This window comes from Anomaloglossus baeobatrachus, chromosome 9 (assembly GCF_048569485.1).
Source record: "Anomaloglossus baeobatrachus isolate aAnoBae1 chromosome 9, aAnoBae1.hap1, whole genome shotgun sequence".
Taxonomy (NCBI): Eukaryota; Metazoa; Chordata; class Amphibia; order Anura; family Aromobatidae; genus Anomaloglossus; species Anomaloglossus baeobatrachus.
In genome coordinates this window covers 30,783,963-30,808,747 of record NC_134361.1, presented here as the reverse complement: position 1 = coordinate 30,808,747, position 24,785 = coordinate 30,783,963, and the positions used below count along the sequence as shown (strand labels likewise).

The 24,785-nt window shown below is 47.2% G+C and overlaps 1 protein-coding gene across 1 annotated transcript in view; it reads left to right on the top strand.

The window, feature by feature from the left end:
• The window catches only part of PLEKHG2 (pleckstrin homology and RhoGEF domain containing G2), a 97,543-nt gene extending 77,387 nt beyond the window's left edge, over window positions 1-20,156 (top strand). Inside the window, exons 17-20 of the mRNA XM_075323472.1 lie at window positions 1,463-1,479; window positions 5,017-5,307; window positions 7,533-8,856; window positions 10,994-20,156. Coding sequence (XP_075179587.1) covers window positions 1,463-1,479; window positions 5,017-5,307; window positions 7,533-8,856; window positions 10,994-13,401 — 4,040 coding nt within the window. The 3' untranslated portion in view covers window positions 13,402-20,156. The remainder of the gene's footprint in view (window positions 1-1,462; window positions 1,480-5,016; window positions 5,308-7,532; window positions 8,857-10,993) is intronic.
• The last annotated feature ends 4,629 nt before the right edge of the window (window positions 20,157-24,785 follow it).

Below are 24,785 nucleotides of genomic sequence, written 5' to 3'. Positions count from 1 at the left end.
GCTGAGCCATCACTGCCATCAGCTGTACTCCACCTAAGTACATTCCGATTTCAATGGAGCTGAAGGCAGGAAATATACAGGGGCAAAAAGCGAAAGTCACTTACATGAAATTTTTTTTCCAGGAATGAAAACAAATCCCTTAATATAATAATTTGGAAGGTTTGATAACATTCCATACTGGACTAAATGATAGAAAATAAAGTTTTGTTATTCTTTAAATGTTAATATTCTGCTTTTCCTGACATGGTAAAGAAAAACAAATCATTTTTTTTTCTAATACCCCTTTAATAATTTTATTTGTCTATCTCACCAGAAACAAAATGACACCTTTATAGACTTTCTCGTTGAAGTATAGTTCTGTCCACCACTAGGGGGAGCTTAATGAAGACATAGCCATATAAATATACATTGTGTTTTCCCCCAAATAAGCCCTACCCCGAAAATAAGCCCTAGGAGATGTTTTCAGCCATAATAATAATAATAATAATCTTTATTTTTATATAGCGCTAACATATTCCGCAGCGCTTTACATACATCAGGAAAACTGTCCCCATTGGGGCTCACTATCTATATTCCCTATCTGTATGTCTTTGGAGTGTGGGAAGAAACCGGAGAACCCGGAGGAAACCCACACAAACACGGGGAGGACATACAAACTCCTTGCAGATGTGTTCCTTGGTGGGATTCGAACCCAGGACCCCAGCTCTGCAAGACTGCAGTGCTAACCACTGAGCCACCACAAGACTGAAGTGCTAACCACTGAGCCACCACAAGACTGCAGTGCTAACCACTGAGCCACCACAAGACTGCAGTGCTAACCACTGAGCCACCACAAGACTGCAGTGCTAACCACTGAGCCACCGTGCTGCCCTAGGCTTAAATATAAGCCCTACCATGAGAATAAGCCCTAGCAGGAATTTTTGGCCTTTTTGGAGTAAGGCTTAAATATAAGCCCTACCCCGAAAATAACCCCTGGCAGATTTTTCGGGGCAAAAAATTTTATAAGACAGTGTCTTATTTTCGGGGAAACCCAGTATGTGTAGGGAGCTCCCTCTAGTGGTCGTTTAAGGCAGCCAGAATTTTTGCATTTTACTTTTTGGCAGTACAAAGAGGATGTGGAGCTCTTGTAACAGATAAATGACTCCTGAACCACATAAATATATATTGTAAAATTAATCAGCAGAAAACTGTGAACCTACTTAGAAGCAGTCAGTGAGTGCGCAAGAGGCAGAATGCGGGAGAGGATAGCTGAGAATTGCAGCACTTGACATACTTAGTTATTACTAACTTTTTAATGCACATTTTTATATATATATATATATATATATATATATATATATATACACATACTGTATATGTATATATATATTTTTTTTTTTTTACTGGACCCATTAATATTTAATAATGTGTTGCCTATTAGAACTGCAGATCGCCCTAACAGTCTTTTATTTCTTTTCCCCAGGTTTGGCGCAGATGAAAGTAAGTTTTTATGTAGTTATAAACTTCATTTCTTATTTGCTGTAAGTTTCTTCACACTTTGGCAAATAAACGAGAGAAATCTATTTCCTTGCTGTCCGTTGCACATGGCTGGCTGCAGAATGAGTTACCTAAGAATCCATCAGTGAGCGCGTTCTGATTGGAGAGTTTGCAACTCTTTTGTCTGTCTTTTTGTGAAGTTCTGTGTTGATCTATCACTATAGACCACATCAAAATTGAATAGACCTTTGATGTGGTCATAAATCAGCTCCAAAAAACAAAGGGTTACCCCCCCCCCCCCTTTTGGGAATCCCCTGTGTGAATGGGGCCTAAAGGCCCCTTTACACACTGAGACTTTCAGCGATCCCACCAGCGATCCCAACCTGGCCGGGATCGCTACAAAGTCTCTGGTGAGCTGTCAAACAGGCAAACCTGGCCAACGACACAACAGCGATCCAGACCTGCAGAACGACCTAGCTAGTCAAACACTGGAAACGAGTGATGTGTCACAATATCTGTCAATCACTATTCTCCGTCAGTCGGTCTCTCCCTCTCGGTCTCTATTCTCTCTCTGTCGGTCCATCACTATCTCTGTCCCTCTCTCACAGTCTATCAGTCATTTTCCCCTCCTCTCTCATACTCACCGATCCCCGATTACCGGCGCTGCACGGCATTCACACTGCTGCGGCGGCTTTTACTATTTTGAAAAAGCCGGCCGCTCATGAAACAATCTCGTATTCCCTGCTTTACCCGCAGTGAGACACAGGTGTCTCACTGCAACCAATCACAGCAGCCGGTGGGCGTGTCTATACTGTGCAGTGAAATAAATAATTAAATAATTTAAAAAACCGGTGTGCGGTCCCCCCCAATTTTAATACCAGCCAGATAAAGCCATACGGCTGAAGGCTGGTATTCTCAGGATGGGGAGCCCCACGTTATGGGGAGCCTCCCAGCCTAACAATATCAGCCAGCAGCAGCCCGGAATTGCCGCATACATTATATGCGACAGTTCTGGGACTGTACCCGGCTCTTCCCGATTTGCCCTGGTGCGTTGGCAAATCGGGGTAATAAGGAGTTATTGGCAGCCCATAGCTGCCAATAAGTCCTAGATTAATCATGTCAGGCGTCTCCACGAGATACCTTCCATGATTAATCTGTAAGTGACATTTAAAAAACACACACACCTGAAAAATCCTTTATTAGAAATAAAAAACACTAACAAAGTCCCTCATCACCAATTTAATCAGCCCCAAAAAGCCCTCCATGTCCGGCGTAATCCACGGACCTCCAGCGTCGCTTCCAGCTCAGCTGCATGCAGGTGACAGGAGCAGCAGAAGACACCGCCACTCCTGTCAGCTCCACGCAACTAATGAAGACAGCCGCGCGATCAGCTGAGCTGTCACTGAGGTTACCCGCGGCCACCGCTGCATCCACCGCTGGATCCAGTGACAGCGGGTAACCTCAGTGACAGCTCAGCTGATCGCGCGGCTGTCTTCAATTGCTGTGTGGAGCTGACAGGAGCGGCTGTGTCTGCTGCAGCTCCTGTCACCTGCATGCAGCAGAGCTGGAAGCGACGCTGGAGGTCCGTGGATTGCGCCTGACATGGAGGGCTTTTTGGGGCTGATTAAATTGGTGATGAGGGAATTTGTTTGTGTTTTTTATTTCTAATAAATGATTTTTTCAGTTGTGTGTGTTTATTTACTGTAATTTACAGATTAATCATGGAAGGAATCTCGGGGAGACGCCTGACATGTTTAATCTAGGATTTAGTGGCAGTTATGGGCTGCCAATAACTCCTTATTACCCCGATTTGCCAACGCACCAGGGCAAATCGGGAAGAGCCGGGTACAGTCCCAGATCTGTCGCATCTAATGTATGCGGAAATTCTGGGCGGCTGCTGACTGATATTGTTAGGGTGGGGGGCTCCCCATAACGTGGAGCTCCCCATCCTGAGAATACCAGCCTTCAGCCGTATGGCTTTATCTGGCTGGTATTGAATTTGGGGGGAACCGCACGCCGTTTTTTTTAATTATTTATTTATTTCTATACTCCATAGTGACACGCCCACCGGCTGCTGTGATTGGGTGCAGTGAGACACCTGTCACTCAGTGTGGGGGCGTGTCTCACTGTAACCAATCATAGGCGCCGGTGGGCGGGGAAAGCAGGGAATATGAGATTGTTTAATGAGCGGCCGGCTTTTTCAAAATAGTAAAAGCCGCCGGAGCAGTGTGAATGCCGTGCAGCGCCGCGCCGGGGATCGGTGAGTATGAGAGAGGAGGGGGAAATGACCGACAGACTGTGAGAGAGGGACAGAGATAGTGACGGACCGACAGAGAGAGAATAGAGACCGAGAGGGAGAGACCGACTGACAGAGAATAGTGATTGACAGATATTGTGACACATCACTCGTTTCCAGTGTTTTAAGTCCCCTTTACACACTGAGACTTTGCTGCACAGCGGGAAACAAAGGACCAAAGAATGGTCCTGAACGATTTGTAGCGATCACAACTTCACAGCAGGGGCCAGGTCGCTGATGTGTTTCACACACTGCAATGTCGCTGGGGAGGTCGCTGTAACGTCACAAAACCGGTGACGTTACAGCGATGTCGTTTGAGATGTTGCAGTGTGTAAAGCCACCTTAAGGGATACCGAGCATGAAATGGATAACATTTCCTCAAAAGGGAAAAATAACGTTTTTTAATCTTTGATGGCCTATACTTAGGATAGAGCAATTTTTAAAAAAACTTCACCCTTGCCTGAATTGCATTATTTCCCCAATTTGTGTCAACCGAAATATACTCCAAAGCCTCCAGTTACTCTAAAAAGACTTGTGTATCCCCACTCTCCTTTCCTCACACACTAGTCTTCCTCACCATTGTGCTTCCTCATCCTCTCTCTATGGCTAAGCTGTGACGTCTTCTCACTATCCAGGATTCCACACAAATGGCCGCTGCATTCCCTGCCTCGGCTTTTATACAGGCTAAGATAGTCTTTCCTGAATGGTTACACTATACCATGCGATACGATTGCTGCAAAGCATTATGGGAAAATCCTTCTAAGGTCATGTGAGCCTTCTCTGGCAAAATGGCAGCCCCCTTATTTAGCCGATTCAAGTGAATTGCATACTGTTCAAAATTCAATTGGATCAGCAAAGTCTCATACAAGTCAATTTGCTCATCTCTGGTCCTCAGTATCAGATTGTGGGGGGCTGACACCGGGCACCCCCGTCCAATCAGCTGTTATTGTGTCCAGTGATGGCTGGGTTAGCACAGCGCCGTACACTGTGTTGTGGCCGTTTTCAGGTACTGCAGCTCAGTTCCCTTTGAATTGAACAGGATCTGAGCTGTAGTACCGCTGAACGGCCACTACCCAGTGTACGGCGCTGTAGAGCTCGAGTGTTCACAGCAAATAGCTGATCATAAGCAAACACCATCAATATGAAAGTCCTGGACAATCCCTTTAAAAAGTTGAATGGTCTATTTAAAGGTCTACTAGTTAAAATGATGAGTGATCCAGTGTTTGTATCCTTTAAACCTCCAGCATGCCGGCAGCGAGGGGGAGCTCTTCCCATCCACGACTTCTTTGCAGTCTTCGGACAGCATTTGCACTCTGGAGTCCTGTATCCTGGAGGCCACCGGGGAAGGTGACGGCTGCGAGGACGATCCCGAGGACTCGGCCTTCTGTTTACCAGAAGACGCTCTCTCTGGTAGTCTATCCATCACGGATGAAATCATGGAGCTGCTGAGTCAGAGAGGTCTCCGCTCCGAGCCGATCAATGGAGAAACCAAGGCTGCAGAGACGGAAGGGGCAAAGCCTGAGGATCAGCAGCAGGTATGTCTCCGGGCCTGAGCCTCCTGCTATCGCTGTGCAATAAGTAGCCATATTCAGTGGTTGTAAGTAAAAAGTAAAAGGGATCAGATCATTAAGAGCACAGCAGGGGGCGCTCAACCTGCCATTCTGTGGCCCCAACAGTCAGGACCCAGACACATTTGTCTATGTTGCAAAAAATCAAAAAGACTCGGCTGTCAGGTAACAGAAGCATCTGATACGGAGAACAGAGCGCCCCCACAAGATGGCAGACCTTTTCTATTATAAATAACTGTGCCAGGAAAGATTTATGTGAGCGCCCTCTAGTGGAGGATGCTGTCATGAACATGGACAGATAAAAACCACTGCGTGGTTGGCACTGGTATAAGGACACAATGTAGTGGGTACTGGTGTAAGAGCACAGTGAGGTGGGCACTGGTGTGAGGGAAATATGTGAGGGCACAGTGTGGTGGGCACTGGTGTGTGGGCACTGGTGTGAGGGCACAGTGTGGTGGGCACTGGTGTGTGGGCACTGGTGTGAGGGCACAGTGTGGTGGGCACTGGTGTGAGGGCACAGTGTGGTGGGCACTGGTGTGTGGGCACTGGTGTAAGAGCACAGTGAGGTGGGCACTGGTGTGAGGGAAATATGTGAGGGCACAGTGTGGTGGGCACTGGTGTGAGGGCACAGTGTGGTGGGCACTGGTGTGTGGGCACTGGTGTGAGGGCACAGTGTGGTGGGCACTGGTGTGTGGGCACTGGTGTGAGGGCACAGTGTGGTGGGCACTGGTGTGAGGGCACAGTGTGGTGGGCACTGGTGTGAGGGCACAGTGTGGTGGGCACTGGTGTGAGGCCACAGTGTAGTTGGCACTGGTGTGAGAGCACAGTGTGGTGGGCACTGGTGTGAGAGCACAGTGTGGTGGGCACTGGTGTGAGGGCACAGTGTGGTGGGCACTGGTGTGAGGGCACAGTGTGGTGGGCACTGGTGTGAGGGCACAGTGTGGTGTGCACTGGTGTGACGACACAGTGTGGTGGGCACTGGTGTGAGGGCACAGTGTGGTGGGCACTGGTGTGAGGCCACAGTGTGGTTGGCACTGGTGTGACAACACAGTGTGGTGGGCACTGGTGTGAGGGCACAGTGTGGTGGGCACTGGTGTGAGGCCACAGTGTGGTTGGCACTGGTGTGACAACACAGTGTGGTGGGCACTGGTGTGAGGGCACAGTGTGGTGGGCACTGGTGTGAGAGCACAGTGTGGTGTGCACTGGTGTGACGACACAGTGTGGTCGGCACTGGTGTGAGAGCACAGTGTGGTGGGCACTGGTGTGAGAGCACAGTGTGGTGGGCACTGGTGTGAGAGCACAGTGTGGTGGGCACTGGTGTGAGTAGCACAGTGTGGTGGGCACTAGTGTGAGGGCACAGTGTGATGTGTAGTGGTGTGAGAGCACAGTGTGGTAGGCACTGTTATCAGGGGCACTGGTGTGTGGGCACAGTGTGGTGTCCAGTGGTTTGAGGGCACAGTGTAGTGGGCACTGGTGTGAGGGCACAGTGTGGTGTGCAGTGGTGTGAGGACACAATGTGGTAGGCACTGTTATCAGGGGCACTGGTGTGTGGGCACAGTGTGGTGTGCAGTGGTGTGAGGGCACAGTGTGGTGGGCACTGGTGTGAGGGTACTGTATGGTGGGCACTGGTGTGAGGGTACTGTATGGTGGGCACTGGTGTGAGGGCACTGTATGATGGGCACTGGTGTGAGGGCACAGTGTGGTGGGCACTGGTGTGAGGGTACTGTATGGTGGGCACTGGTGTGAGGGTACTGTATGGTGGGCACTGGTGTGAGGGTACTGTATGGTGGGCACTAATTTCTAATCATTAATCATTCTAATTGTCTGATAATAAGAGTGCTCAAAAGTCTTCTGTACAGAACAGGAAGTATGACTCTTGTCTAAGGGCTCATGGCCAATAAATAACTTGCAAGATTTCTGGTATTTTTTAGTTAAAACCTTTTGAAAACTGAAAAAAAAACTATCGTAAAAAAATTAAATATAGAAACCATAAAATTAGATTCAGATAATAGGTGATTTTCTGATGACACATCCCCCTTTTACTGCAGCCTTTGACTATGGTACGATTTGTGGTCCTCACCATCAGAAATTGTTGTACATGTCTGCCGCAAGCAGTTAAAAACGTCACCTAACCGTCTAAATAACATTTGTTTCTCAAATAAATAAAAATAATATATTCTTACTTCTTCTAGGAATCTGAAACCCGAGATCTGAGACAATCCAGATCCACAGAAGATCTAGCTGAGACTGAGAAAGCCAGTTCTGCCTCACTTGGTGAGACACCAGAAGTATGCTCGAGTGGGGCGTTTGCTTCCTTGGATTCTGCGAATGAGTCAAGATATTTGGAGCCAAGTCAAGATGGCCCCAAGGTTCCTTCAGACAAAGACTTGCAGAATAAAGAGAATGGAGAATCTCCTGTGGAGGAGAATAAACCACTGGAAATGCCCAGGCAAGCAGGTGGTGAAACCATCGTCTGCAGAACAGATGACACTAAACTTGAGAAGGTTCAGCTCTCGTTGTTGCCCGGTGAAGATGAGGGTGAATCGTCCAAGACTAAAGAGAAGGACGAAGGAAAGGAAGTTACTGAACTGCAAGATAAAGCGAAGATTGTTCCGGAAAAGAAAGAAAAAAGCATGAAGGTCAAAAGAGATTCCACCCTGACCCCGGATGATCGACTATTGATTGAAAGGATCAAAAACTACTATGAGACTGCAGATGCCGGAGCGTCGTACCTGAGTAAAGAGGAAAGCATTTCCTACATTCCCACCGGTGTGGTTAAAGACTCGATCCTGAGATTCAACTACATTCTACAACAAGAGGTCAAGAAAGACCGTGAAAAGAGCAAATGCAAGACAAACGGGTGTGCCACTGAGTCAAAGCAAGCCAACTGCCAAAGGAAACCGCCATCCCAAGCTTCTGAAGTGTCCAGAATCAAAGCAGAACCCAACAAAGAAGGATCGGAGCAGGAATCAGAGTACAAATCCTGTGCCGAAATACGAAAGGCCTGGAAAGAAAAGGAGAAGCCGACCAATGCGGAAATAGAAAGAGTGCTGAAAAGAGGGAAACTGAGGAGGAAAGATGCGGAAGAACCCGGCGGTGAGCTGGTTATTGTTGAAGAATCGGATTTAGAAACTGGGGGCCAATCGCCAAGAGATAATCCTCCGAGGAGAGAATCGGTGAAGGAACCACAGAAGGTCACCTTGGCAGAAAATATCAACAAACTTGACTCTCAGGCAAAGACCGGATGCGACAACTTGCCTGCGGACACCAATAAGGCAACTTTCTGTTCTTCCGGTATTGGCCTCTATGACGCGGATGATATATGCCTCATTGAAAACTCAGAGAAAATTATTAACAAAGTGCAACTGCTGGCCAAGATGTACAGCGAGAAGATCGGCAGGATGAAGACTCAGAAGAAGAACGGGGGCACCAAGACACCGGAGACACAGAAAAAAGCGACAGTAAAGACCCAACCTCAGGTCATGGAGGAACATACTGGTGAAAGAAGAGTGACAGGTAGGAACAATAGGAGGGTTGTGATATACAGAGGGATGTGAAAAAGGACAATATCCACGGGCAGCATGAAGTAGTGTCAGACGCCCTAATTACATCAGGGAATGTCATTTTTTCAAGTAACAATAGTTTTAAAGGGACTATTTGAGTGGGAGGTCAGACCCCTGAAAAGCTCAGTTACACATTTACTGTCCAAGAAGAGTGCATCATTACTAGTGATGAGTGGGCACTACCATGCTCAGGTGCTCAGTACTCGTAACTAGTGATGAGTGGGCACTACCATGCTTAGGTGCTCAGTACTCGTAACTAGTGATGAGCGGGCACTACCATGCTCAGGTGCTCAGTACTCGTAACTAGTGATGAGCGGGCACTACCATGCTCAGGTGCTCAGTACTCGTAACTAGTGATGAGTGAGCACTACCATGCTCGGGTGCTCGGTACTCGTAACTAGTGATAAGCAGGCACTACTATGCTTGGGTGCTCGGAACTAGTAACTAGTGATGAGCGAGCACTACCATGCTCGGGTGCTCAGTACTCGTAACTAGTGATGAGTGGGCACTACCATGCTCAGCTGTTCAGTACTCGTAACTAGTGATGAGCGGGCACTACCATGCTCTGGTGCTTGGTACTTGTAAAAAGCAGTTGGCTGCTCAGATGGGTGCAACTTGATTACATGAGTATAATAGTGTCATGGCTCCACTCTGGGGTCCGAGCCGGTGATCTCTGGTTATTGGTCAGTTTCCCTCTTGGTTGGACCTGCTGAAGGATCTCTTGCCTTTCTCTCTTATTCTCTGTCTTCCTATCTCCCATCTATTCAGGTGTGGGCATTTTCTCATTTGGTTTTCCCAATCACATTTTGGGAGGGGCTATTTGTACTCACTACTCATATATATATATATATATATTCACATATAATATTTCTGTGTGGATGATTGACTGGAGTCCCAGCTCCCCAGTTAAGGTTTCCTTACTGATCCATTGCTATTCCCTGCAGTTTTTTTGTGTGATTCCCTTCCCAGTTATCTCCTATTTTGTATCACTTTGGATTGGGAGGGTTTCCACGTATTCTGTTATTGTTTTTGGTTTCCTTTATTCCATCATTCCTGTATGACTGGGTTTGCACGTTACCAGCCCTGTGTCTCATCCTCTGCTTGTGTGCACTTAATTTATGTTTATTGTTATTTTTGTGTTAACTTAGTTAATAGGTTAGGGTGCAGCTAAGGACACTCGGGGTCAGCCGTCAACCAGTGGGGGCACTATTATATCACCTTAAGGTGCCTACCCCCACTGTCAGGTAGGGACAAATTAGGGTCAGGTCTGGAGCAAGTTTTGGAACTTGTGGATTTCTGGTTTTCATCTTCCCTAGGGCTCAATCATATCCATAGAAGTCCATGGAAACCTTGAGCATTTTTCCAAAAGTTTTTCAGGAAATATGCTTGCCTTCCCCATTGACTTCCATGATACTTGGCTACTCGAGTCACGCACATCTGAGAATCCAACTGCTCGTTACGAGAATTAAGCACCCAAGCATGGTAGGGCTCGCTCACCACTAATTATTACATATTGGTCATTCAGATAAATGGTCATCTATGTAATGCATTGTAGCTTTCCATTGTGGCACATTGAAGTTGGGAATTCTTCTTGTCCTCTTCTTTGTGCCTCATAGGTCATGTGGACAGGGTTTCTATGTATAGAACAACCCTTTAACACTATCGAGTGCTAGGCTCGGGGACAAGTGTCCACTAGGCGGCTCCCCACTAACTTCTCTTTGCCTGGATGATCACGATTGACTGGTCTCTCCCATGGAGAAGCCAAAAAGGGGGCACCACTGGATGTTTTTTCCTGAGGTTGTCTCTTACTAAAACTATAATTCCTCAAAAACAAATATAACCGATAGAGCAGAGCCATTTGAACTTCCTTCTACCTACTGGCATCTCCGGCATCTCATGATTAATAGGACGTCATCAATGCACGCATGATCACATTCCCCCTAAACCGAAGACGCGCCAAGGATGCCAACAAGTCGGAGGAAGTTCATAGGCTCCGATCCAGCAACCACAGACTACCAAGTTTTGTCCTCCAAACCTTTTTGCTAAACTATATATTTTGTTTTCATGCATGTTTTCTTTTCTTCATGTAGAGCCCAAGATGTATGGACATCTGATGATTCATGAAACTTTGCTTCATATTAATTGTGTCCAAGAAAATGGTGTTATCCATCCTGCAATTCGAGAGAGTGCTTTGGATCTTCTCAAGAAAGAGTCATTAATGACTCCGTACCCTGAAAAGGAACAAGCCCCATTACTAAAACCACCTGAAATAGATGAAGTCGTTTTACCAACACAGGAGATATCTCCTACAGAAATAGACGAATGTTGGGAGTTTTCGATTGTTGAGGGTAATCGGGGAGAAGAACTCCCAGTGAATTATGACTCTGCTCCTCACCCAACATCAACATCTGAAGAAAGCGTTTCAGACAACTTCAGTGCATCTAAAACATACTTTGTAGACGATAAGGAGACTCCTGTGATCTGTGAAGATTGTGAGGAAAGGGAAACTTGTGTCTTAGAGATTAAGGTGCCTGAGAAAGTCAACCTCTTAATGGCACCAAGTACACTTCATGTTGAACCAACGTCGACCATTCCAAAAATCTCTGAAGAAAAGGAGATCGAATTATTGACCTCTGAGGGATCCAATGCTCTTTACCCTACAACTAAGATAAGTGAAACTTCTGATGATGTCCCACAGACAATAGGTATCATAAATACGAGGAACCATGACGATATACCGCAAAAAACTAAAGCCACAAGTGATGAACCACAAACAGATCTACCAATTACTAATTCATGTGAAACAAATTCCCCTGCTCCCATATACACCCCAGAGACTAATAACCATTTCAGCTCGGACTGTAACAGTGTTGCGTCATACAACACACCTGAAAGTAACACCTCCGACTCCCAAAAAGTCCAGAAAGCCAAAGGAGTGTCCTCAGCAGTTATGGACGTGATGCAGCGTCTGCAGCTCGACTCCTCACTTTCTACTCCATCCCCCAAGAACATAAACAGCTCAAAGAAACTAAATATGGCTACTCGTTCATCATCCTTTAAGGGAAACACATCGACGGCCAAAGAATTTCAAGCCATAGCCAAGCCAAAGTCTCAAAATAAGAAACAGCAGGCAGTTGTAGCAACCCCTGGCCTTTTATCTCCTTCCATTTTGCATAGAAAATTGTCTAGAGCAGTAGCAATGTCCAAAAATAACCCTGAGCCTCAGCAGGCCCTTCCAAGAAGACCCCTCATGACAAAGTCTAGAAGTTCCGACAGCGACACACATACTCCGGTCATAAAGTCCCAACCCTCTGTTCCTGGCCCATCACCATACAGAAATTCTCTTTATTCTGGACTTTTACTTAGTGATCCAAAACCCAGAGTTCTTAAGAATACAGTTTTGGCAGAGAACCAAAAAGATGGTGAGGCGAATCAATTAAATTCCAAAATAACACAAAGTATTTTATCAAATGAAGGATCACTCAAGCCTTTATTGTCAGGCTACAAAAAGGGAAGTAATACAGATAGACCGGTTTGTCTTTCTCCAGGTTCACCAGTCCTCATTGCAATTCCTTGTCCTCCACCCATTAGACAAACTCCAGCATCCACAGTTTCTGAACCAAATTCACGGGTCCAGTCCCCTCTGACATTACGCTCTAGAATGTTTTCTCCTCCCCCAAGTCAAAACCCGGTGTGCCCTAAATCTCGAGCCCCTTCCTTCTCTAAGACAAGATCATGTTCCTTCACTCCACTCTCCTTTAGTAATTTAGAGCGTTCATCTTCATCATCTGCAAACTCTACTCCAACGTGCACAAGTCCTCCACCTCGACCCTGGTCTCCTGGATTCCCTACCCATTCCAGAAGATCCTGTGGTAGCAGCACCGGAGAAAATCCTATCAGCCCAAGGGCACTGTATTCACCAATCGGGTCCTCGAACGAAGAAAATAAATTTTGGTGTTCGAGCAGATCACCTCCATGTTTGGCTTCTGATTCGAATTCCCATACCACCGGAATCAGTTCTCACGAGTTAACTAGCATCCACTGGCCCGATGTCCGAGAACTACGCACAAAGTATGGGCCCTTCAAAACGCAGAAATCGTCAAATCTTGAGAAGACGTATGATCTGAAGTCTTCATCTTCATTCAGGCAATGCAAGTCTCTGGATGAAGGACCAAACCTATTCTTCAACAATTCGAGTGCTTTGAATTTCGCAGCTTCGCATTCCCCGACGGTAGAGCCTAGCGAAATCATGGCGCTTTATGAAAGTACAGAGAAGTTGGACTCTTCTGACCCAAAAGAAAAATCCACCTTCAAAGCAAGTTATTCTACCACCGTTAACATACAAATCGGTGGGAGTGGCAGAATCGCGTCTTTTAGTAATGCTCAGGTGAGTCTAACGCACCCCCTGCTGCAAGCTCCAGAGACACTTTCTTCAAGGAAGATAAACATTAACGGAAGCACCTTAGAGCATAAAAATGTGAATTACAGAAAAAAATGAGGTGGGAGGGGGGTCTTCAGTATAAGACCCAGAGAAGAACAATGATAGATGCCAAAGATAAGTCACAATATTTTACCAGTCTGCACTTTCTTCGTAGAGCTTTGTTATCATGTGCCAATATGGTGGACCACAGGTCTGTCGAACAGAAGGACTTTATAGTAGTAGGTTCATTGACGTTGCACTTAACGATCTGTCTGAAGGTCTTCGTTTTGCCGAATGTACCCGAACGAAAACATGCGTTAACCCTTGGTACATACCCTACATCCACCCTACCAACGTGGACGCGAGACAACCTTTTACAACAGTCATTTTATTGCGTTGTGTTGAGAATATAATGGATACCCTTATGGGAAACACACTGTAGAAATCACTGATCATACACATAAACATGTACCATCTACAAAAACAAAAATATTCACAATTGGAAGAAATGCTTGTTGCGATTTTGTTCTTACTCCTGGTGAATGTTCCTGTTTCACCGGATCCATGTTGGACTCCTCTTGCACCAAAGTTGGTTCCACCTAAGTTCTTCTGCTGGACCTTCTAGGTGCTGGTGTACAAATGTCAGCGCTTTGGACATCCAGGGGAACCACTTGACTTCTCTTCTGGTGGGTGGGTCTGACACTTGTACACAAAGGGTATTTTCATTCGTCAACATCAGTTTTGTGTCGTCCATCGTTTTTGCCATGACATCCTGAGTTTACGTGAAATGACATCAGGGATTTTTTTACTGATACAGGTCACACCATCAGTATATAAAGCGATGATTTTGTCATACAGGAAGGATTCAGGGTTTACTCCCATGAAAAAATACTTACTGAAAGGTCTGTAAATTCTTTAGTCTTAAAGAAAGAACATCCTCAACTGCGTTTGCTACAAGGAAAGAAGTGAGCCATTAGGGAACAAAGTGAGCCCATTGTCTGTAGACAAAGCCATTCAAATTTTCACCATATGCGCCCCGTCAACTGCATACGTGCCCCGTCAACTGCATACGTGCCCCGTCAACTCCATTCGTGCCCCGTCAACTCCATACGTGCCCCGTCAACTCCATACGTGCCCCGTCAACTCCATACGTGCCCCGTCAACTCCATACGTGCCCCGTCAACTCCATACGTGCCCCGTCAACTCCATACGTGCCCCGTCAACTCCATACGTGCCCCGTCAACTCCATACGTGCCCTGTCAACTCCATACGTGCCCTGTCAACTGCATACGCGCCCCGTCAACTGCATACGCGCCCCGTCAACTGCATACGCGCCCCGTCAACTGCATACGCGCCCCGTCAACTGCATACGCGCCCCGTCAACGGCATACGCATCCCGTCAGTTGCATACGCATCCCGTCAACTGCATATGCATGCCGTCAACTGCATACGTGCCCCGCCAACTGCATACGTGCCCCGCCAACTGCATACGTGCCCCGCCAACTGCATACGTGCCCCGCCAACTGCATACGTGCCCCGCCAACTGCATACGTGCCCCGCCAACTGCATACGTGCCCCGCCAACTGCATACGCGCCCCGCCAACTGCATACGCGCCCCGTCAACTGCATACGCGCCCCGTCAACTGCATACGCGCCCCGTCAACTGCATACGCATCCCGTCAACTGCATACGCATCCCGTCAACTGCATATGCTTATCTTCAACTGCATACGCATCCCGTCAAGGGCATACGCATCCTGTCAACGGCATACGCATCCCGTCAAATGCATACGCATCCCGTCAACTGCATGCGTAACCCGTGAACTGCACACGCATCCCGTCAACTGCACACGCATCCCGTCAACTGCACACGCATCCCGTCAACTGCACACGCATCCCGTCAACTGCACACGCATCCCGTCAACTGCACACGCATCCCGTCAACTGCACACGCATCCCGTCAACTACATACGCATCCCGTCAACTACATACGCATCATCCTGTCAACTGCATACGCATCCCGTCAACTGCATACGCATCCCGTCAACTGCATACGCATCCCGTCAACTGCATACGCATCCCGTCAACTGCATACGCATCCCGTCAACTGCATACGCATCCCGTCAACTGTAGAGCCCCATAACCAGCATACCCCGACATGTTTAACCAGAGGACAATGGCAGAGTGTGGTCACATCTAAGCTGTCTACACACATTAGATTTATGTCAATCAATCCAATTTCTAAAACACAGCGTCTGGAAATAAATTCTTCAATTTAGGATGAAAAAGTTTGTAGATGTGTTACATTCTCGAGCTGCATTTACAGTTCTAGGAACTTCACAGCTGACATCAGCTATTGAAGTTTTTGGACATCTTTTCCACCATTTTACAGTAACTAGATGGATAATTTACTGTACAAGGAAATCTGGGACAGACGTTGCTTCCTCCATATTTTGGGCACTTACCTCATTTTTTAGCCGATCTTTTTTAGGCAGTCATACTTTCATTTCGCACTTCACAAAGGGAAGTCATATCTCTACCAAAGAAACAGCTATAAATCAAACAAAAAATGACAACTCAATGTTTACAGGTCCTCGTCCTCGGGAGAATCTCAGGACTCTTCTTCTTAGCCGATACCTCCAATAAGCTGCGGTGTGCAAAGGGAACCACAGTTGTACGTAAATTCTTGATGAGGACAAATGCAAATAGCGGCTCTACAGTGAAGATGGACACTCGCTGCCAAGTTTCCCCCACAGGTTGTAGCTGATCTCCGGGGGTCCTAGGAATAGATGTAGATAAGTCCCATAACAGAACCTCTTTGAGATTGTTTTTTAGAAAAGGTGAAAAAGTTGGTTGCAAGTTTAGAGAATGTAGAGAGCGTGTGATGTAAGGTAAGGTATGTGTAGAAGAAGGTGAGTGTGCTCCGTCCTGGGGTTATTACCTATCCACAGGATACATAATAAATGTGTAATCATTGGGGTCCGGCTGCTGGGACCCTCCACTAATGCCAAGAACTGGGGGTGGGGAACCAAAGGTCACTAGATGAATGGAGGAGCAAGTGAGCATGTGCAACCACAACTCCTATAGACAGTGGCGCTATGGTGGTCGCACGTGCTCACTGATGGTCTGGTCACACAGGGGCTATGGGACTCTCATTTTCCCGTAATCGGTTTCTCAGAGTCAATATATTTATTACTTATCCTTAAAAGGGATGTCCAGGACTGTACCACTGATGGCCTCTCCTTCGGATGGGTCATCATGGTCTGGTAAGGGTGCCATACACAACATCCCCACTTATTCGATATTGTTGGTGCCGCCGGCACCGGCCAGGACTACTCCATCACAGCTCCAACAATTGTATAGTGGCCATAGGTGGGTACTGCATATTCGCCCCCTAGTCGCATTAATAGGGGCAGATGTGCAGTACCCAGCCGCAGCCACTATTCCATCGTGCAGCTCCGCAACCAAAAAGTTATGGCCAGCGGTGGTGGCACTGGGAACAACGGATAGGTGGGAGTGTTGGGTATGGCTCCCCCACCGATCAGACAATGACCTATCCTAAGGAGAGGTTATCAATGTTAAGGTCCGGACAACCCCTTTAAGAGTCTTTAGGACCTATCAAACCAAAAGCTCTAGTAGACTATCTGGAGAAAAGTTATTTATTGGGGAAAATCCTTATAATTTAGGATGAAAAACTCTGGCAATGTATGTGTTATATTCCTGAGCTGTATTTGCAATTCTACAGACTTCAGAGCCGACATCTCCCAGCATACCCAGCTGACTCCGTACGGGACAAAAATGTAGACAAAAGTAACTGTTCCTCCGCCCCTTCATTAGGCTCTCAAATGACCTGTCAGCAGAACTATGAATGCAGCTCTGGATTATATAATACAGGTTAGGACTTGGGATCAGCTCAAGTTGAAGAAGTAATGAGCACATTTTTACACCTCTGGCCACTTTTTGGAGGCAGCAATGAAAGTGTGTGAAGGTCAGCATGCGGAGGAGGGCAGTGTGCGCCTCTTCATACATCCGACATAATGCAGCATACATTGCAGTATAAAACACCAATATTAATAAATTCTCCCCTATATTGGGACATTAGCACTAGTGAATGTACAATCCTGATCTTATCAAACCCACCCGCTGAAACAAATATATCTTAGTGGTGTAGATGTCTCTTGAGAAAGCCTTTGCAATTTTGTTGGGGGAAATCTCAAACTAATAGATCCTCATGACTCAATTCTGTCATAGAGGGGCGCCCTAGGCAGAGGAACCCCGGAAGATGTCTTAACAAAACAACCCCTTTCACTATTCATCTGTAACTCTAAAATTCTGTGTCCTGACACTGAATCACACAGCTCCACCTGCCTCTCTCACTCATCCAGTGATTATTATAGCCTTATATATCACAGGCTTCAAAGGCCCCATCCACATTATACTAAAGTTATCTGAACCCACCGATAATGGTGAGATTGGAAAACAGTCCGATGTGTATGGAGGCCTCTGGGTAGATGATGGAGAAACGGAGCCAGCTGGTTAATTTTCTACAGTCCGGTTGGTATTTTACCAGCCTGTAAGTTTTCTACCAGCCGGTTGGTGTTCTACCAGTTGCTTGGTGTTCTACCATCCAGATGGTGTCCTCCAGTCGGTAGGTTTTCTACCAGCTTGTTGGTTTTCTACTAGCCTGTTGGTTTCCTACCAGATGGATGGTTTTCTATCAGCCGGTTGGTTTTCTCCAGCCGGTTGGTTTTCTCCAGCCGGTTGGTTTTCTACCAGCTTGTAGGTTTTCTCCAGCCTGTTGGTTTTCTCCAGCCTGTTGGTTTTCTACCAGTCGGTTGGTGTTCTGCCAGATGGATGGTTTTCTATCAGCCGGTTGGTTTTCTCCAGCCGGTTGGTTTTCTACGAGTCGGTAGGCTTTCTACCAGCTTGTAGGTTTTCTCCAGCCTGTTGGTTTTCTCCAGCCTGTTGGTTTTCTACCAGTCGGTTGGTGTTCTCCCAGATGGATGGTTTTCTATCAGCCGGTTGGTTTTCTACCAGTCGGTAGGTTTTCTACCAGCTTGTTGGTTTTCTACCAGTCGGTAGGTTTTCTACCAGCTTGTTGGTTTTCTACCAGTCGGTAGGTTTTCTACCAGCTTGTAGGTTTTCTACCAGCTTGTAGGTTTTCTACCAGCTTGTAGGTTTTCTCCAGCTTGTTGGTTTTCTCCAGCTTGTTGGTTTTCTACCAGTTGGTAGGTTTTCTAACAGCGTGTTGGTTTTCTCCAGGTTGTTGGTTTTCTCCAGCCGGTTGGTTTTCTACCACTCAGTAGGTATTCTACCAGACGATCCTTTTGTTCTTCGGGAGATGAGTTGCCACTAGAATAGTCAGACACCGGCTCTCAGACGACACAGGGGTGCTCAGCCGAGTATTCAAGCGTACGTGGGAGTGATAGTTGTCAGCTATCTAATATGTATGGGGGGTTTCATGCTTTAGTACTTCAATAATAATAAGCACTTTCCCATGTAAATCCATATTGTGTTACCCCTCAGATTGCAATATAGTCAAATAGAGGCGCAAAAATGCACAATACAGACAATATAATGCAATAGTGAAGGATTAGAAAAATATCTCTGGCTCCTTCCAAAAACAACATCACCCTTCTTACAGCGTCACAACCTGTCTGTGTTTTTTTTGGTAGATGGCACCCCAGTATTTCTAAGCTAGGACAACCCCATTAATCTGTAGTAACCCTCATTTTCAGGTGCATGTGTCGGTATCATCCATGCTGATAGCTCCAGGACTGTCGGTATCACCCATGCTGATAGATCCAGGACTGTCGGTATCACCCATGCTGATAGATCCAGGACTGTCGGTATCACCCATGCTGATAGATCCAGGACTGTCGGTATCACCCATGCTGATAGATCCAGGACTGTCGGTATCACCCATGCTGATAGATCCAGGACTGTCGGTATCACCCATGCTGATAGATCCAGGACTGTCGGTATCACCCATGCTGATAGATCCAGGACTGTCGGTATCACCCATGCTGATAGATCCAGGACTGTCGGTATCACCCATGCTGATAGATCCAGGAATGTCGGTATCACCCATGCTGATAGATCCAGGACTGTCGGTATCACCCATGCTGATAGATCCAGGACTGTCAGTATCATCCATGCTGATAGATCCAGGACTGTCGGTATCATCCATGCTGATAGATCCAGGACTGTCGGTATCACCCATGCTGATAGATCCAGGACTGTCGGTATCATCCATGCTGATAGATCCAGGACTGTCGGTATCACCCATGCTGATAGATCCAGGACTGTCGGTATCATCCATGCTGATAGATCCAGGACTGTCGGTATCACCCATGCTGATAGATCCAGGACTGTCGGACCAACCCTGATGTCATATATTATTTTTAGGCTTTTGTATTAAAAGCCAAACTTTAAATATGGAGAGTCTCTTTTACATAACCAGACCAAATCAATCCGCGCTCTACAAGCAGGTCTGGGTTGTAATTTGGGGAGCGGGTGACGAGTGCTCACCCTATAGGGTTATGGCGGGGGACACAATCTCACCACTATAGAGTATTTGAGGACCAATACTACTCCACTTCCAAACGGTACGCAGTGATAGTGTGTTGTGAATGCACATATTCTCGCCCTCCATTGTGGTCTCAGACTGTGCTGAGGGCTGCACCCCTGGGTGTGTATACAGGGCCGGTGTAATATAAACTCACCCGTGTAAATACATATGAGCAGATATTAATCCTCATTACTTGCTGGCTCATTTTATATACGTGTACATTACATTTCTGTAATCGTTTTGTATTGTCCATTAAAGAAGCTCTTACCATTACCAAAACGCTCTGTGCTCATTTATTCAATGGACCTTCTAAAAAGGGACCATGCACACCGCCGGGACCGGGAAACGAGCCCCATACAGTACCAGAGTGCCCATAGTGACAATACCCCTCTACAGATGTCATCAGCAGCAGCAGGGGGGCAAGGACCGGGAAACGTGCCCCATACATTACCAGAGACCCCATAGTGACAATACCCCTCTACAGATGTCATCAGCAGCAGCAGGGGGGCCAGGACCGGGAAACGTGCCCCATACATTACTAGAGACCCCATAGTGACAATACCCCTCTACAGATGTCATCAGCAGCAGCAGGGGGGCCGGGACCGGGAAACGTGCCCCATACAGTACCAGAGTGCCCATAGTGACAATACCCCTCTACAGATGTCATCAGCAGCAGCAGGGGGCCCAGGACCGGGAAACGTGCCCCATACAGTACCAGAGTGCCCATAGTGACAATACCCCTCTACAGATGTCATCAGCAGCACCAGGGGGCCCAGGACCGGGAAACGTGCCCCATACAGTACCAGAGTGCCCATAGTGACAATACCCCTCTACAGATGTCATCAGCAGCAGCAGGGGGCCCAGGACCGGGAAACGTGCCCCATACATTACCAGAGACCCCATAGTGACAATACCCCTCTACAGATGTCATCAGCAGCAGCAGGGTGGCCAGGACCGGGAAACGTGCCCCATACATTACCAGAGACCCCATAGTGACAATACCCCTCTACAGATGTCATCAGCAGCAGCAGGGGGGCCAGGACCGGGAAACATGCCCCATACATTACCAGAGACCCCATAGTGACAATACCCCTCTACAGATGTCATCAGCAGCAGGGGGCGTACCCCGGTCCACCGCCAGCTCCCTGCTGCTCCTGTCTCTATGTTTTGGATGCAGTGATGACATCATCACCTCACCACTGCAGCCAATCATTGAGATCAGCGGCTCTGCTGATGTAACTGACACAAGCGCCAAGCTCAGTGATTTGCTACAGTGGTTCTGCAGTTGTGACATCACTGCTGCAGCCAATCACTGAGATCAGTGGCTCTGCTGATGTAGAGGACACAAGCACCAAGTTCAGTGATTTGCTGCAGTGCTTCTTCAGTTGTCACATCACCACTGCAGCCAATCACATAGATCAGTGGCTCTGCTGATGTAGATGGCACAAGTGACAAGCACAGTGTTTGGCTGCAGTTGTGACATCAGTGCTGCAGCCAAACACTGACATTAGCGGCTTTGCTAATGTATACAGTACAAGCTCCCAAGCTCAGCGATTGGCTGCAGTGGTGCTGCAGGTGTGAAATCACCACAACCGAACACAGTGGCTCTGCTGATAAAGATGGCACAAGCTGCCAAGCTCAGTGATTGGCTGCAGCAGTGCTGTAATTGTGAAATGACCACTACAGACAATCACTGAGATCAGCGGCTCTGCTCAAATAGATGGCACAAGCTTCCAAGCTCAATGATTGGCTGAAGTGGTGCTGTGTGGTATATTAGTAATTACCACTGCAGCCAATCACTGATGCTACAAGCTCAGCGATTATCAGCAGTGGTGATGTAGTTGAGAAATCACCGCTGCAGCCAAACACTGAGATAAGCCACTTTGCTGATGTAGATGTCACAAGCCAATAAGGTGAGTGATTGGCTGCAGTGGTGTTGTGAGCTGGAGTTGTGACATCACTACTACAGGCAAACACAGAGATCAGCGACTCTGCTGATGTAGATAGCGCAAGCCGCTAACTTCAGTAATTGGCTGCAGTGGTGCAGTGCACTGTAATTGTGACATCACCACTGCAGCCAAACACAGAAACTGGAGCAGCAGCAGGGGAGCTGAATCAGATAATGGTGAGGACTATTTGGTTTTAATTTTTTAAAAGTATCCAGTCATTTGGAGGCGGGTCTTTATCTCTCCACAGGAAGTAGAGGCGGGACTTAGGAATTGGGGTGGGGGGGGGGGGTTATCTTTACAGGAAGTGAGAGCAGGGCTTTTTCTCTACACCTAGGGTGGGTTTTGTCTCACTGCTACTATTGCTCTATTGTCTGTCTAATGCAAATGACATAACAAAGAGGCAACATTCAGTTCAGGGGAAGCCAACTAACTGCATGGACGATTCCCTCATTAATCCCTCAATTAAGCAGATAAAAGGTCTGGAGCTGATTCCAGGTGTGGCATTTTCATTTGGAAGCTGTTGCTGTGAACCCACAACATGCGGTCAAAGGAAGAGAAACTGACCATCATTAGGCTGAAAAAGAAATCCATTTTTTACCATGTTTACTATATGGCAAAACGGACCTCGCATTAAGATTCTTCAGATCGGAAGGAGTACGTAGATAACAAACATTTAAACATTTTTGTATTTAATTGGTGAAAACAATTAAAAAAAATTGTAACACAAAATCAAAATAAATTTGTTTTTGTCGCCATTTTCTGAGACGCACAACATTTTAATATTTCAGGATCTGGGGCTCAGTGACGGCCCAAAAAACATAACATTGGCCTTTCAATTTTTTTTCCTGTTACGCCGCTTACTGATCAGATTAAACTATTTCATATTTTGATACGTCGGACATTTATGGATGCGGCAATATCAAATAGGTTTTTTGGTTTTTTTTAAATTGGGCAAAAGGGGTGTGATTTTAGTTTTTGTGTTTTTTTCAGCTTTTTTTGAACTTTGTACTGTGTTTGATAGCCAACTCAGCTGCAATCGTCCGATCACTTGTGCTATACACAGCATCAGCATCAGTACCAGTCACAGCACCAGCATCAGTATAAGCACCAGCAACAGCACCAGTATTAGCACAGGCATCAGCACCAGTGTTAGCATCAGCACCATCATTTCCACCACCATCATTACCAGTGTTAGCATCAGAAACACCAACAGCATAGCACCAGCATCAGCATTAGCATCAGTACCAGCATTAGCACTAGAACCAGCAACAGCATCAGTATTAGCAACAGCACCAGTATTAGCACCAGCATTAGCATTGGCCCCAGCATCAGCACCAGTGTCAGCATCAGAACTATCATTACCACCAGCATTATTACCAGCGTTAGCATCATAATAGCATGAGCATCAGTACCAGCAGTAGCATCAGTACCAACATTAGCACCAGACCCAGCAACAGCTTCAGTACCAGGAATAAAACCAGCATCAGTTTTAGCATTAGTACCAGCACCAGGATTAGCACCAGTACCAACAACAGCAACAGCATTAGTACCAGCACCACCACAAGCATTAGCAACGGCACCAGTACCAGCATCTGTACCAGCACCAGTATTAGCACCAACAACAGTACCAGCAACAACACCAGCATTAGCACCAGTATCAGCACCAACATCAGCATTTTATCATTACCACCAGCATCAGTACCAGCATTAGCATCAGCACTAGCATAGCACAAGCATCAGTATCAGCCTAAGCCACACGGCGAGAAAATCGGTGCGAGTGGAGTGCGATAAAACATCGCATTCCCCTCGGACCAATTCTAGCCTGTGTGACAGCACACATGAGCGATTATTTTCTCAGCCCTAATCGGACCGAGAAAACAATCGCAGCATGCTGCGATTGTAATCCGAGACTCTTTCTCTCGCACCCATTCAAGTGAATGGGGCGAGAGAAAAATCGCACTGCACTCGCGGTACACCGGTGTACCGTGCGTGCAGAGCGAGAATGTCTATAGCCGGCTACACAGGCGAGAGGGAGAGAAATCCCTCCCTCCCCTCCTGAGTGCCGGCCCGCCCCCCGCAGCTGAGGTCTGCTCGCACGAACGGACCTCAGTTGCAAGGACACAAGCATGAGACTCGGCTCTGCTGTACTGCCAGCACGAGCCGAGTCTCATGCAAGGGGATCGCAGTAGTCCCCGTGTGGCCCCAGCCTTGCTAAGCCACACGGCGAGAAAATCGGTGCGAGTGGAGTGCGATAAAACATCGCATTCCCCTCGGACCAATTCTAGCCTGTGTGACAGCACACATGAGCGATTATTTTCTCAGCCCTAATCGGACTGAGAAAACAATCGCAGCATGCTGCGATTGTAAGCTGAGTCTCTTTCTCTCGCACCCATTCAAGTGAATGGGGCGAGAGAAAAATCGCACTGCACTCGCGGTACACTGGTGTACTGCTAGTGCAGTGCGAGAATGGCAATAGCCGGCTACGCAGTAGAGAGGGAGAGAAATCCCTCCCTCCCCTCCTGAGTGCCGGCCCGCCCACCGCAGCTGAGGTCTGCTCGCACGAACGGACCTCAGTTGCAAAGACACAGGCATGACACTCGGCTCTGCTGTACTGCCAGCACGAGCCGAGTCTCATGCAAGTGGATCGCAGTAGTGCCCGTGTGGCCCTACCAGCAAAAGTATTAGCAACAGTACCAGCAACAACACCAGTATTTGCACCAGCATCAGCACTAGCCTCAGCATTAGCACCAGCACCACTGTAAGCACCAGCAATAGCACCAGCATCAGCCCTGCCCTCTACAGCAAAATCATCTCCATCTCCTATGATGGTCGCTCACTGACAGTGTTCACAGGAGAATCATATTGCCAGGCACAGGGGGCTTCAGGTGACCCCCATTTGTCATGATAACCCATCGGTGCCCCCCGATCACGTCATAGCAGTGC